The sequence below is a fragment of the Heteronotia binoei genome, unplaced genomic scaffold (genome assembly GCF_032191835.1).
Source record: "Heteronotia binoei isolate CCM8104 ecotype False Entrance Well unplaced genomic scaffold, APGP_CSIRO_Hbin_v1 ptg000881l, whole genome shotgun sequence".
NCBI classification, from domain to species: Eukaryota; Metazoa; Chordata; class Lepidosauria; order Squamata; family Gekkonidae; genus Heteronotia; species Heteronotia binoei.
The window spans coordinates 254888-268118 of record NW_026800117.1 but is presented as its reverse complement, the minus strand read 5'-3'; the positions used below and the strand labels follow the sequence as shown (position 1 = coordinate 268118).

The 13231-nt window shown below is 53.4% G+C and overlaps 1 protein-coding gene across 1 annotated transcript; it reads right to left on the bottom strand.

Moving 5' to 3' along the window:
* On the bottom strand, nucleotides 1–12561 carry LCMT2 (leucine carboxyl methyltransferase 2). The gene is made up of 11 exons (XM_060263789.1): nucleotides 12376–12561; nucleotides 11909–12065; nucleotides 10790–10979; nucleotides 8560–8667; nucleotides 6619–6715; nucleotides 5609–5851; nucleotides 4529–4762; nucleotides 1388–1485; nucleotides 1038–1225; nucleotides 805–940; nucleotides 1–426 (listed from the first exon to the last, which is right to left on the bottom strand). Exons 1-11 carry the CDS (start codon nucleotides 12407–12409, stop codon nucleotides 259–261), a joined length of 1653 nt encoding a protein of 550 aa, XP_060119772.1. The 5' UTR covers nucleotides 12410–12561; the 3' UTR covers nucleotides 1–258.
* Between the last annotated feature and the right edge of the window lie 670 nt (nucleotides 12562–13231).

Sequence of the window (13231 nt, the reverse complement as noted above, 5' to 3'; positions counted from 1 at the left end):
TTAGTGGTAACAGTCAACAATTTTAAAATGGAATGTTTCAAAGGATTTTAAAAACCCTGTATTGATGTGAAACTGTGTGCGTTTCTCTGCATTGCACTGTGAGCCATCTTGAACACAGGGAAAGTGGACAAGAAATAAGCTACCCAGCTGTTGCCCAGAGGCTCACAATATATCCTTGGCCAGCAGTTATGCAGCAGAGACCCTCTCCAGCACACACACTTCAGCCAAGCTGATCCGGTTCTGCACTCTGCAAAGGCATCAGGGCCCACTCAAAATGTCCCCGAGGGCCAGGCGGACAGGATGCCAGTTCAGATGACTCCCAAAGGAGAAGCAGTTGCCGCCGCCACCAATCACAAGAACCTCCTGCTCTTCTGGCATAAAGACGCTGCTGTGGTTGTGCAGCATCAGAGGCCACTCCAGTGCTGCCTGGAAGAGAAGAGGGACAGGTGAGCGCAGCAAGGAACCCAGGCCTCCTCTTCCACAGACAGACCTGCTTCTCTGCACAGGCCCTTCAAAGGGAAAGGACGTTTCCCCAAGCAGCAAGGGACTGGGATGGAAAGGCAGCAGAATAAGGTTTCCAACAAAGAGAAATTAAATAGCAGTGAATACAGCTTTGGAAGTCCCAGAAACAGAGTTTGGAATGCTGCAGTGCCTGCAGAAGTCCCCGATCAAACCCCACCCACCCCATGTGAGGATCCGGCACGGGGGCCACTTGAGGGAACAAAGACCGGGGTCTAGAGCTGAGCACCTGGGCCAGAACACGGAGAGGCCCAACGGTTCCCTCTCCACATTGCTGCCACTCACCCTGTCAACGCAATATTCAGCGGTGAAGCCGGTCGTCAGATCAATCACGGCCACCCCAGGCACCGAAGGAGCCTGACGCCACACTCCGCCCACCAGCAGCAGCTTCCCGTGGTGCACGTGAGCTGTGTGCGAGTACCTGAGACACAAGGTGAGGACAGGGGGGTGAGGGCACTTCCTCAGCTGGGTAGCCACAGCCCCACAGCAGACGGCTGCCTCAGATGCCAGTCACTGACCGAGGGGTGAGCGGGGGACGGGTCTCAACAGGGCACCACTGGAAGCCCCTCTCGCTGGGCTTCAGGTAGAGGACGCTGCCCAGGGCACGTTCGCCTGCATCCAGACCGCCTGCAACGACAGCACCCCCTGCCCAGCCACAGGCACTGTGAGAATGGCGGCCAACCGGCAAAGGACCCCCCACAGGAATCTGAGGAAGAGGAGGAGGAGGAGGTGAAATAGAGGCGGGGGGACATAACCTGCTCCCCTCCCCTCCTCCCAGCCAAAAGACCCCCTTCCATTGAGCTGCTGCCCCCCCCCCCGCCCCGCATCCCTCCAGGGCAGGAGGAGGAAGAGCCGCCTGGCCTCATACCTCTCGACAACGGAGCTCCTCCAGGTGCAGGAAGCCCCAGCTTGCCCAGACAGCCTGCCCAGGCCCACAGCCACCATAAATGAACAGGTATCTCTCACCTGGAAGAAGAAGACGATGATAACACTGGATTTATATTCCACCTTCCACTCAAGAGTCTCAGAGCAGCTCACAATCTCCTTTATCTCCCTCCCCCACAACAGACACCCTGGGAAGCAGGTGGGGCTGAGAAGGCTCTCACAGCAGCTGCCCCTTCAAGGACAACCTCTGCCAGAGCAATGACTGACCCAAGGCCATTCCAGCAGCTGCAAGTGGAGGAGGGGGGAATCAAACCTGGTTCTCCCAGATAAGAGAGCTCTGGCTGACCCAAGGCCATTCCAGCAGGTGCAAGTGGAGGAGTGGGGAATCAAACCTGGTTCTCCCAGATAAGAGAGCTCTGGCTGACCCAAGGCCATTCCAGCAGCTGCAAGTGGAGGAGGGGGGAATCAAACCTGGTTCTCCCAGATTAAGAGTCCGCACATTTAACCACTACACCAAACTGGCTCTCTCACAACAAAGGACAACAAAATGCAGCGCCAGTGGAGTCCAGTGGGAAGGGGGCACAGGCCCGTCCCACCCCCTTGTATGCGCCAGCCACAAATCCCCACCTCTCACCCCCCAAGGCCACTCTTATGCCAGCACCTTACGATGACACCGTCTCCTGCAAGTCAGAGGACAGGTCTGTCAAGGTCGTCATCGTCTCCTTGGCCTGAGAGTGACATGACCCAGTACCTGAGCCTTCCCACTGGAGAACACCTTCTGCAGGCCAAGCAGAGGCTCTTCCACTGAGCAGCCACGGCCCTGCCCTTCACAATGCTTCCTCCTGCTGGGTCAGGCCGCTGATCTGCCAGTGCTCACGTTGTCGTCCCCTCCTCCTCTGGCTCCAGAGTCTCAGGCAGAGGTCTAGCACGGCACCCCTTCCAGAGGTCACCAACCTTTTTGAGCCTGGGGGCACCTCTGGGATTCTGACACAGAACGGTGGTGGGAGCAGCTCAAAATGGCTGCCACGGAGGGTGGAGCCAGGCACAAGATGGCTGCAGCAGCAACAGCGGACTTTCAGGCACACCCTACAGAACTCTGTGAAGTGGCAGCAAGGTCTTTAAAAACCTGCACAACCAACCAAATCTCCAACAGTGTGTCAGAAGACTTGCTCGCTAAAAGCCCCCTGGCCGCATCCGCTTCCTAAAAATACCTGGCAGGCACCAGGAAAGCTGTGTGTGTGTGCCCCAGTGCCCCCAGACCTATTCCTTGACTCAGCCTGGAACCTTCTGCAGGCCAAGCCAAGCGGAGGATTTGCCACCCAACCCACACGTGCGACTCCGCTGTGAACATAAGAACATAAGAGAAGCCATGTTGGATCAGGCCAACGGCCCATCAAGTCCAACACTCTGTGTCACACAGTGGCAAAAAATGTTATATACACACATACACTGTGGCTAATAGCCACTGATGGACCTGTGCTCCATATTTTTATCTAAACCCCTCTTGAAGGTGGCTATACTTGTGGCCGCCACCACCTCCTGTGGCAGTGAATTCCACATGTTAATCACCCTTTGGGTGAAGAAGTACTTCCTTTTATCCGTCTTAACCTGTCTGCTCAGCAATTTCATCGAATGCCCACGAGTTCTTGTATTGTGAGAAAGGGAGAAAAGTACTTCTTTCTCTACTTTCTCCATTCCATGCATTATCTTGTAAACCTCTATCATGTCACCCCGCAGTCGACGTTTCTCCAAGCTAAAGAGTCCCAAGCGTTTCAACCTTTCTTCATAGGGAAAGTGCTCCAGCCCTTTAATCATTCTAGTTGCCCTTCTCTGCACCTTCTCTAAAGCTATAATATCCTTTTTGAGGTGCGGCGACCAGAACTGCACACAGTACTCCAAATGAGACCGCACCATCGATTTATACAGGGGCATTATGATACTGGCTGATTTGTTTTCAATTCCCTTCCTAATAATTCCCAGCATGGCATTGGCCTTTTTTATTGCAAACGCACACTGTCTTGACACTTTCAGTGAGTTATCTATCATGACCCCAAGATCTCGCTCTTGATCAGTCTCTGCCAGTTCACACCCCATCAACTTGTATTTGTAGCTGGGATTCTTAGCCCCAATGTGCATTACTTTGCACTTGGCCACATTGAACCGCATCTGCCACGTTGACGCCCACTCACCCAGCCTCAACAGATCCCTTTGGAGTTCCTCACAATCCTCTCTGGTTCTCACCACCCTGAACAATTTAGTGTCATCCGCAAACTTGGCCACTTCACTGCTCACTCCCAACTCTAAATCATTTATGAACAAGTTAAAGAGCATGGGACCCAGTACCGAGCCCTGCGGCACCCCACTGCTTACCGTCCTCCACTGCGAAGACTGCCCATTTATACTCACTCTCTGCTTCCTATTACTCAGCCAGTTTTTGATCCACAAGAGGACCTGTCCTTTTACTCCATGATTCTCAAGCTTTCTAAGGAGCCTTTGATGAGGAACTTTATCAAAAGCTTTCTGGAAGTCAAGGTAAACAACATCTATCGGGTCTCCTTTGTCCACATGTTTGTTCACCCCCTCAAAGAAATGCAACAGGTTAGTGAGGCAAGATCTTCCCTTGCAGAACCCATGCTGAGTCTTCCTCAATAACCCGTGTTCATCAATGTGCCTACTCATTCTGTCCTTGATAATGGTTTCTACCAACTTTCCCGGTATTGAAGTCAGACTGACTGGCCTGTAATTTCCCGGATCTCCTCTGGAACCTTTTTTAAAGATGGGGGTGACATTTGCTACCTTCCAGTCCTCAGGAATGGAGGCAGATTTCAATGAAAGATTACAGATTTTTGTTAGAAGATCCACAAGTTCAACTTTGAGTTCCTTCAGAACTCTCGGATGTATGCCATCCGGACCCGGTGACTTATTAGTTATTAGCTGTGCTTCTGGACAAGCGGGCTATTGGGGGAGGGAGACCGGACTGCCCCCTCCCATCCCCTACTGAGCAGAAAGCAACACGCAGGAGCCTTTTAAATCACGTCCCATCCGGGCTCGCTTCACTGCAGAGATGTGATTACACAAAGCACCACTCAACCGTTCAGCAAAGGGGGTGGCCGGCCATTTTTACCTTGATGCACAACTTCCGTGGCTGTGTGTCTCCAGCGTGGCACAGCCAGGTCCTCAGCAGGTGGCAGTCGAGTGAGCTCCACAGCCAGGCCGCTCGAGGGAGCTGAGCTGCGGCCAGCCTCCAAAAGCCTCAAGCAACGAACCTCCAGAGCAGGGCTTGCCGGAGACAGGCGCCCCCCCACCACCACCGCCCAGCCGGCCTGCAGCAACGTCACCGTGTGGAACAGCCGTCCATCTGCAGAAAGGAAGGAAGTTCCTGGTCACCCGGGCGGCAGCTCCAGGGAAGGAGGCCCTGCCCCCCGTGGGGCCCAGGCGTAGCCGCTCCAGCAGTTGTGGTCTGCAGGGCCTGAGGGGCCCCAATCCTTCCCCACGCTTACAAGGAGGCCCTGTGGGCTAGCGGCTCCCTCCTGGCCACGCCCCCACCCTGGCACTCTCTGAGGGGCTCTCTCCTCGGGAGCCAGGCCAGGGGAAGGGCAAAGGGCTGGTGCCCCATGCAGGGCAGACAGCACCGCGCCAGCTGCACTCACACCCTGCTGGGATACGGACAGCTCCCTGTCAGGCTCTTCTGTGTGGGGGCGGGGGTGGGGGCAGGGTCTTGCTTGTTCAGCCATTGTCTTTACTTGGCATTGCATCCCAATATAACCTGCACTAAGTAGCCAAGTCACACTCCACTCAAATGTGTCTCTCATTGAACATGCTTTGGCATTTTGCTTGCTGTAACTTTCTCAAGACGCACAGGAGGAAGACACAGGAAGTAGGACGTTATCTAGTAACCGTGGCAGCATCTGCCTTCGGCCAGACGACCTTGAGCATCCGGCTTGCTATACTGCCCGCCTAACCCTGGGAACCTGACTGCTGGGGCGGCTTAATTTATGTGCCTTTCTGCCGGTCCTGTTCATATGCAATCCTCTTCTCCACAAAGGGCCCTTGCTCTGTATTGATCCTGAATAAACAAGTGACCATTTCCATATGGGACTGCTCACTGGCAACCCTTCAGTCCCCAGAGCATCCCTTAATGAAAGCCGATCTCAGGGAGGAACCGAGGCCGTGGCCCACAGCCACACGCCATTCCCAAGCTTACCCCAGGCTCCCCCAGACTGGGCCCAGCAGACATCGCCGTTTGTCCATGTGCCTCCACGGCTGACCAGCGCATGCAGATCAGTCAAGCGGCAGTGACGTCCACTGCAGTCGCCAAACCCTCCTGTAGTGAGGATCACGTCTGGTGCAATGCGTACAGAGCGGTGGCCATATCGTCTCAGGCCGGTGACTCCAGCGTCCGCGGCGCCGACCGAGGCAGCAACTGTCCCAGCAAAGCCTGAGAACGCTGCAAGCAGGAGAGAACCAGGCTGTCAAACCCCACCCCCCCACCATCACTTTGCCTCAGGTTACTACTAAGCACAAGCCCCGTCCCTGTCCCCCTTCAAAATCAAAGGCCATTGCGCTGTTCTTTCAGGGTCCAACAACACTCCGCTCTCAGGCCAGGGAGCGACATCCGGAAGGTTTCCAATCAGGGCCCCGCCATGCATTAAAATGTCATCTCAGCCGCAGCCCAGGAGAGGAGAAGTGAACTGTTACCACACGGCTTTCTCTTGTGGCTCCCTTCCAAAGTCACCCTCTGCTAGTCCTGGCCACAGTCCACCACCATGACACCCCTCAACAGGTCTTGGGCATTTGCTGTGCTGCTCTGTGCAGGACAGACACATCCCAGCACCTCAGAGCCCTCCAGCGATTCCAGGCTACAAGCAGCTCTGAGGAGTCAATGCTTCCTCCTCCATCGCATCCCACATGCCTCTGATAAAGGCCCCCTGGGGGGGGCAGCTCCCAGGGTAGGGGAAATGATGGTACGGAAGGGCTGGAGCTTCTTCACCACTTGAGTGCCAAGTGAGGATCCTGCTGGGGCCTCCCATCCCAGCCTTCCTCGACTGAAGTGGAGGCCAGCCAAGGCCTTGTTTGCCTAGGGTGGGGCTGCCAGCGCTCTCAGCCAGGAAGGGAGGGGGAGACCTTCCCACCCACCCCCCACGCCCACGTGGAGATGGCATCGCTCAGCAGCTCTCAGCCTCACTGACCCAATGAAGCAGCAGGTTACTGCACCTTTTTCTTCCACACCGGGAAATGCAGGAGCCCGACACAACTCCTCTCCTTTCGATGCAACCAGGATGAAATAGTGGGAACATTTCAAGTGCCATTCCTGTCAGAAGAGAGAGGGGGGGGGGGGCTTCTGTCAGCACCCGAGATCCCCGGCTTTGCTCCGAGCTCCCTCTGGGAAACTTTCCACTGCCACAAACAAATGAATTGGCAGCTTGCTTCCATGAGACCCCCACCCCTTGGCCTGCTCTGAACCCTCTTACTGCACCAAACACACCCTCTGCAGCAGCCTGGAGGGGCCTCTTCTGCTAACTGAAGAGCCTGCAGCCGACTGAAGGCAGAAGTGCTGCCAGTTAGAGGAGGCTCAGCCAGGGCTCCAGACCTCATCTGTCAAGGAGGGCTCAGTGGGAAAGAAAGCCAAGACGTCGGCACAACCACATCACACAGACACACTGCCCCCCTCCCCAAAACAAAGTGGCCGGAAATCCTCAGACTCTGCCCTGTGGCACAGTCGGAAGGCGGCAAGCACAGGAGTCCCTCTCCAGATCAGTTCTAGTCTTGCTTTGGCTGTAGCTGCCCAAACAACTCTGGGGAAGCTCATCCGACTTCTAGACAGACTCAGAGGGCCTTGGCTGGTTTTGCTGCAGGACAGGAAGGGCTAAACAAAGGACAAGGCCTAAAACTGAGGACACGAGGCTGGCTGAAACTCCAAGGTCACTTTGAAACGTCTTACACCTACACATTTAGGCAATTATAAGAGCCAGGGGCAGCGAGTTCTCTGGTAAGGCAAAACCTTAGGCAGGTTTTTGGAACAGAAAAAGGAAACACGAACTGCAGATAGGGTTTAAGGGTCCAGTTTTAATTGAAATCTAAATTTTTAAGCTGTCGGGTTTTTTAAAGGGGGGGGTTTCCTACAAAAAACAATCCAAGCCTAGAAAGGCTCAATTACGGTAACATTTGGAATTAAAGGAGCCTCTGAAGTGAAGGCAGCCTGAGAAGGAGAGAGGTCTGAGCCTCCCCTGTTTCGCAAGAAAGAGCTGCTGCTCCTCCTCCTCCTCGATGAACAGCCATTCAGTGCGATTGGCTGGGTGGGGTGGAGTTTTTGGCCCAAGCTACTTACTTGGGGTTCCAATGAGCAAAATCAGGTAGCAGGCTATGCTCCACTGATGAGCCGTCTCAGCTCCAGAGACAAAGTGTCTGGAACAAGGGAATAAAGGGGCGAGTTTAGCAATGCTGATTCTGCGAACTTCGGCAGATCAGATGAGGAGGAGGGCAGGGGGAGGTCCTTGTGATTTTCCTGCACTGTGCAGGGGGTTGGACTAGATGACCCTGGAGGTCCCTTTCAACTCTAGGATTCTAAACCAAGGAACTGCTCTGTCAGGAAATTCTTCCTAATGTCGAGATGGAAACTCTTGATTAAATTTCAGTCCTTGGTTCTGGTCCAACCTGGGGCCACAGAAAACAACTCTGCAGCATCATCCAACATGGCTTCCCTTGTGCTTTTATGTTCAGAGAACTTACACAAAACTCCTCTGCTGCCACACCTTAAGGCACACACGTAGCAGAAGCACAGCCCGTGAGCAACTGAACACCAGGTCAGAAGCCGAGTTTCCTGATGTTCCCACCCATTCTGCATCCCACGTGCCAAACAACTGGATCATCTGAGAGGCTCCTTGTCTGGACAGCTTCAGGGCCAAAAGATGAATTGTCTGAGCTCCAGAAACATCCAGCCACCAGAACAAAAGACAGCAGGGCAAAGCATGCAAGCAAGGGCCAGCCGTGGCCAACACCGGAGCTTCACAGGTAGCATAGGTGATGAGCCACCACCCCCTTCCTTCAGGAGCACCTGCTCTGTCGACGACAACCGCCCCAACGGACACCGGGGGCCACATCCCCCTGGAAGCCCAACCTCAGCTGCAGCAGGGGAGGGGGGGGTAGAAGAATCACCTCAAACTCATCAAAGGGCTCCAAGGCCTGGATCCTCCGTCGCTCATCTCCAGAGACAAAGCAGTCGTAGAACTCATTCATGTCAATGGCATGACATTCAGCCCAGCCCTACAGAGAGAAAAGTAGGGCTCTAAAAAGTGAAGTTTAAGTGGGAAATGGGGAATGAAGGGGGATAAAACGTCCCAATTTTGCTTTATGCAGATGATGCGGCCCTATTGTCCCAAGTAGGTTTACTTCGGCTATTAAATCCCTGTCAAGAGTACAGTAAAATCAACCAATTAGAATTAAATTATGAGAAATCGAAAGTATTAGTCTTCTCCAAATCTAGGAAGCAATTTACTTGGAGGGTGGGTGATCACGAGCTCCAACAAGCAAAACACTTTAAGTAATTCGGTTTGCATTTCCAGGCTACCACATCATGGACCCAACAACACAAAGTAACAATAATAATGCTAAAGCAAATGTTAACGCACTTCTGCACTTTTATTTCTCTGTAAGAGGGAACCAATATGTTCCAGCTGCGCTAAAAGTTTTTAATTTGAAAAATGGCCCTCATTTACTCTATGGAGTCCCTATTTGGAGTGATTCAATGGATAAAGCAGTTGAAGAGGTACACTCAGGCTTCCTATGGAAGATCTTAGGCGTCTCATCCCATATGCAGCCTTATGCCTGTAATGTGGCCAGACTCTTATGACCACAAGAGCATGGTCTATGACCTTTAAATTCTGGCTTCAATTGCACTACAGATCTGAGCCCTCTAGTTACTGCGCCCAATTTTTGACAGCATCTAACTTTTCCCCATAGCCGGTTAATATTGAAAACAAACTAAGAACACTGAATATCTCCTTGGAATCTCTTCTCTCCCTTTCAGAATCAGAGGCAACCAGAGGCAATAAGGGACAGATTAATCGAGGTAGAGCTATCTGAACTGTACAATGCAGCTAACAAGACAATTCTCACAATGGACAGAAACAGCAGTGGAGTCCCACAAGGATCGGTATGGTGGCCCGTACTGTTTAGTTTGTCCATAAATGATCTGGAACTGGGGGTGATCAGTACAGTGGCCAAATCTGCAGATGACACAAAATTATTTGGGATGGTAAAAACCAAGGCTGACTGCAAAAAGCTCCCTTCAAGAGAACTTCCACAAACTGGGTGAGTGGGCGCCAATGTAGCCAATGCACTTCAGTGTTGGGAAGCGTAAAGTGATGCCCGCATGGGGACAAAACATCGCAGCTTCAAGTGTACTGGCTGAGCCTGAGCGGAAAAGGGACCTGGGGGTCGTGCTGGATAACTCAATGAGAGTGTCCACCCAGTGTGCTGCAGTGTGTGTGTATGGCGGGGGGGGGGGGGAGGCAGACTCTGGGTCAGGAGTTATTAAGAAGAGACGGAATAGGAAATGGCTGCTGTTTTGCTCTCAGCTGAGGCCAGAAAAGCCGTTCACCTCCATGGACTGGCCTGAGGTTCCTGAAGTAAGATGTTCCAAGAGAAACCAAACGTTACTATTTTTCGGTCAGAACCACCCACACGGCGGCCATGAGCTCCTCCTCAGGACCTTTTGTTCTTGTGCTTGTCTCCGTAAATAAAACAGTCCCAATGTCCTTTGGTATTGGAAAGGACAAGATCCAAAGGCCTCAACCTGACCAATCCGACAGACAGCAGCCAGTGGGCAGGTGTGCTGACCGGCAGTGGAGCATCTGCAGGAGGAGGAAGCACCTTCATCCCCCACGGGGCAGGGCACAGCAAGAGCTTCCCAGAGGCAAGCCTCCCGAGCCTGGCCCACCCTGGAGGGAGGAGCCCTGACTCCCAAAAGCCTTCGCCTTAGAAGTCCTGCTGGTTGGTCATCCAGGCATGACTGGACTCCAACGGAGCTCACTGTGCAAGTCAGTGTAGAAAAACCCTTTCCTGGGTCCAGGTGCATCCTGCCCCATCAGTGATCAAACCTGATGCACCTCATTGGGGAAGATACAGGCAACGGTTTTTTTCCTCTCACGTTCCTGTTATCCTGGGAAGCAATTTTGAGGCTTCTGTGCCCTGGATTCTGTGGTGGACTGGGCACCAGTTAGGGGGTAGGCCCCAGGAGGGGGAGGCCCAGGCGTGGGATTTGTCCTAATCCATTCACTGACTTTGTTATGCTCACCATTATGGCTGCCCCACCCCTACAAAACAGAGTCTCCTTTGAAAAGGGCACCCTCCTCTTCCAGACCCCAAGAGAGAACCCTGCACCAACCTTCTGCACAAAGCGTGTCTGCTGGGCTTGGAGGTCAGGGTACCGGGCCAAGGAGCAGAGCTGCGAGTTGCACCGTCTGAAATGCTTTTGCATCACATGTCCAAAAGGGTCCTCCGGATGGATCTGCTCATACAAGACGAACCAGGCCTGTGAGAAATGCCTGGCTGCCCACTGAATCAGGGCATCTGATCTGGAAGATGTCACCATGCAAAGAAAGAGAGATCCCAACCAACTTTTAAGACAAACTCTTTAAATGTAGCAATAACAGAAGAAAGCAGCACTAAATGTAAAATGCTTCTATCAGAAGCAAATAAAAATAACCAGATATAGCAATCCCTGTTCTATTTATTTAAAACGTTTTAATGCCACCTTTCCACACCATCAGCAATTACAAAGACCAGGCAGGGGGGTGATATGAAAGACCTCTGCCTGAGATTCTGGAGAGCCACTGCCAGTCAAAGTAGACAATATTGATCTTAACAGATAAATGACCTGATCCAGTATGAGGCAGGTTCATGGTTTCACTGCTTTGATCCAGCAGGGTTCTTTTTTAAGCTCTTGCATGTTTAGCCAACACGTATACAACACCCCGAACAGCTCTTCACTTTCACCCAAGAAATAGTCCTACCTGCTAAACACTGTATGCGTAAGTATGTATTTACACTGGGCTTTTTTTGAGTAGGAATGCAGTTCCGGTTGACTGGGCAGGAGGGGGTGTGGCTTAATAAGCAAATGAGTTCCTGCTGGGGTTTTTCTGCAAAAAAAGACCTGAATCTGCATAACATCGCTGTTTACAAACTCAGCAGTTTCTCTGATGATACCAACAACTCACACTGTCTCTCTCTTTCCTTGGGTTTTTCTACAGCTTTCAGACTAAGCAGAACACACAAAGTACTTCTGCAGCTCTTTCAGGACACTCACAGCAGCACACTAACTTCACTCTGTAGTACCAAGAATGTATCTGTGACAATGCCAGCTAGCCTATAAGAACATAGCCAGCATCTGACAAAGTCTGACCACTCAAATAGTTCAAGTTTAAGTTCGACTTTATTTATATCCCGCCCTTCCCACCGAAGTGGCTCAGGGTGGCTCACAACACGCGTGCCCAACACTCCATACCTTTCGACTTCCATATATGTAAGCACCACTTCTGCCAGCAGCAGGGTGGGCACTTGGGGATCGAGGCCAGCACAGCGCAAGGCTTCCTCCAGCTTTGGAAGCTCAGCAAGATCCACTCCCAGCAGCCTGTAATCTTCTCCTGCAAAATGAACTGCTCCTAGGAAAAAAGGTCACAGCGTTATCAACCTTCATGACAGCAACTTATGAGCTGAGCTCAAATTGCTTCCCAGTATTCTCAGCACTAGGAGACATCTGTCACCACAGAAGCAGAACAGCCCAGGGAAAAGCCACATTCCTCTGGAAAGAAAACTTTCAACCTCTGCACACGGGAGTGCTTGTCAGCAAAGCAGCAACTTAACCACGCATCCATGACCTATGCGGTGCATTTACTAATTAAAGTAGCTACTTCACATTTCATGCTGTTCTGACCAATACCAACACCTTCTGTTCCAATCTTTTCTTCTTACCAGACTCTTGCTCCCGAGCTCTGTGCCCAGCCATGGTGGCCAACTCCTCCTGCCCTGTGATCAGGGCTGCTTTGTGGGCTGCCACGTCCGCAAAGTCCACTTCCAGGAAGGTGGCCTGCCCCAGGAGGCCCTGGTCCTTGAGGCAGAAGTACAGCGAGTCCAGGCCTGCGCCCAAGGAGAGGACCTGCGAGGAAGAAAGGAAAAAAAGAAGGAAGGAGAGGCAGCCTGGCACAGTGTCACCAGCTCACGCCCAGCCTCCCCACACCGGCCCTGGGAACTCACCTGCCGATGGCCTCCAGGGGCCTGCAGGAAGGCGGCCGCACAATGGCCCACTGCTTGGGCCCGGACATAATAGCCTCTGCAGCAGGAGAGCAATGAGAGGAGGCTCAGGGGGCAGGTGGGTGGACAGGGGAGCAGCCCTACCCGGGCCGCCACCACTTCTGCCCACCCTCCCGGCTCACCGGTGGATGGCTGGCGCCCGTCGGCCGGCTGGGGGCACGAGGCGCAGGATGAAGCGGTCCTCTGTGTAGCCGAGCTGGGCGGCTGACCTCTTGCTGCTGGCGCTGCTGCCCCCTGTGCCCCGCACCTGCCCCGGGGGGGAGTAGAGGTCAGCGGGGGGGGGCTCTCCTCCCCCGCCCCATCCCTGCTTCCCCCACCCCATCCCTGCTTCCCCCACCTCCATCCCATCCTCACACCCCAGACCTCTTGCTGCTGGCGCTGCTGCCACCTGTGCCCCGCACCTGCCCCGGGGGGGAGTAGAGGTCAGCGGGGGGGGCTCTCTCCTCCCCCACCCCATCCCCGCTTCCCCCACCTCCATCCCATCCTCACACCCCAGACCTCTTGCTGCTGGCGCTGC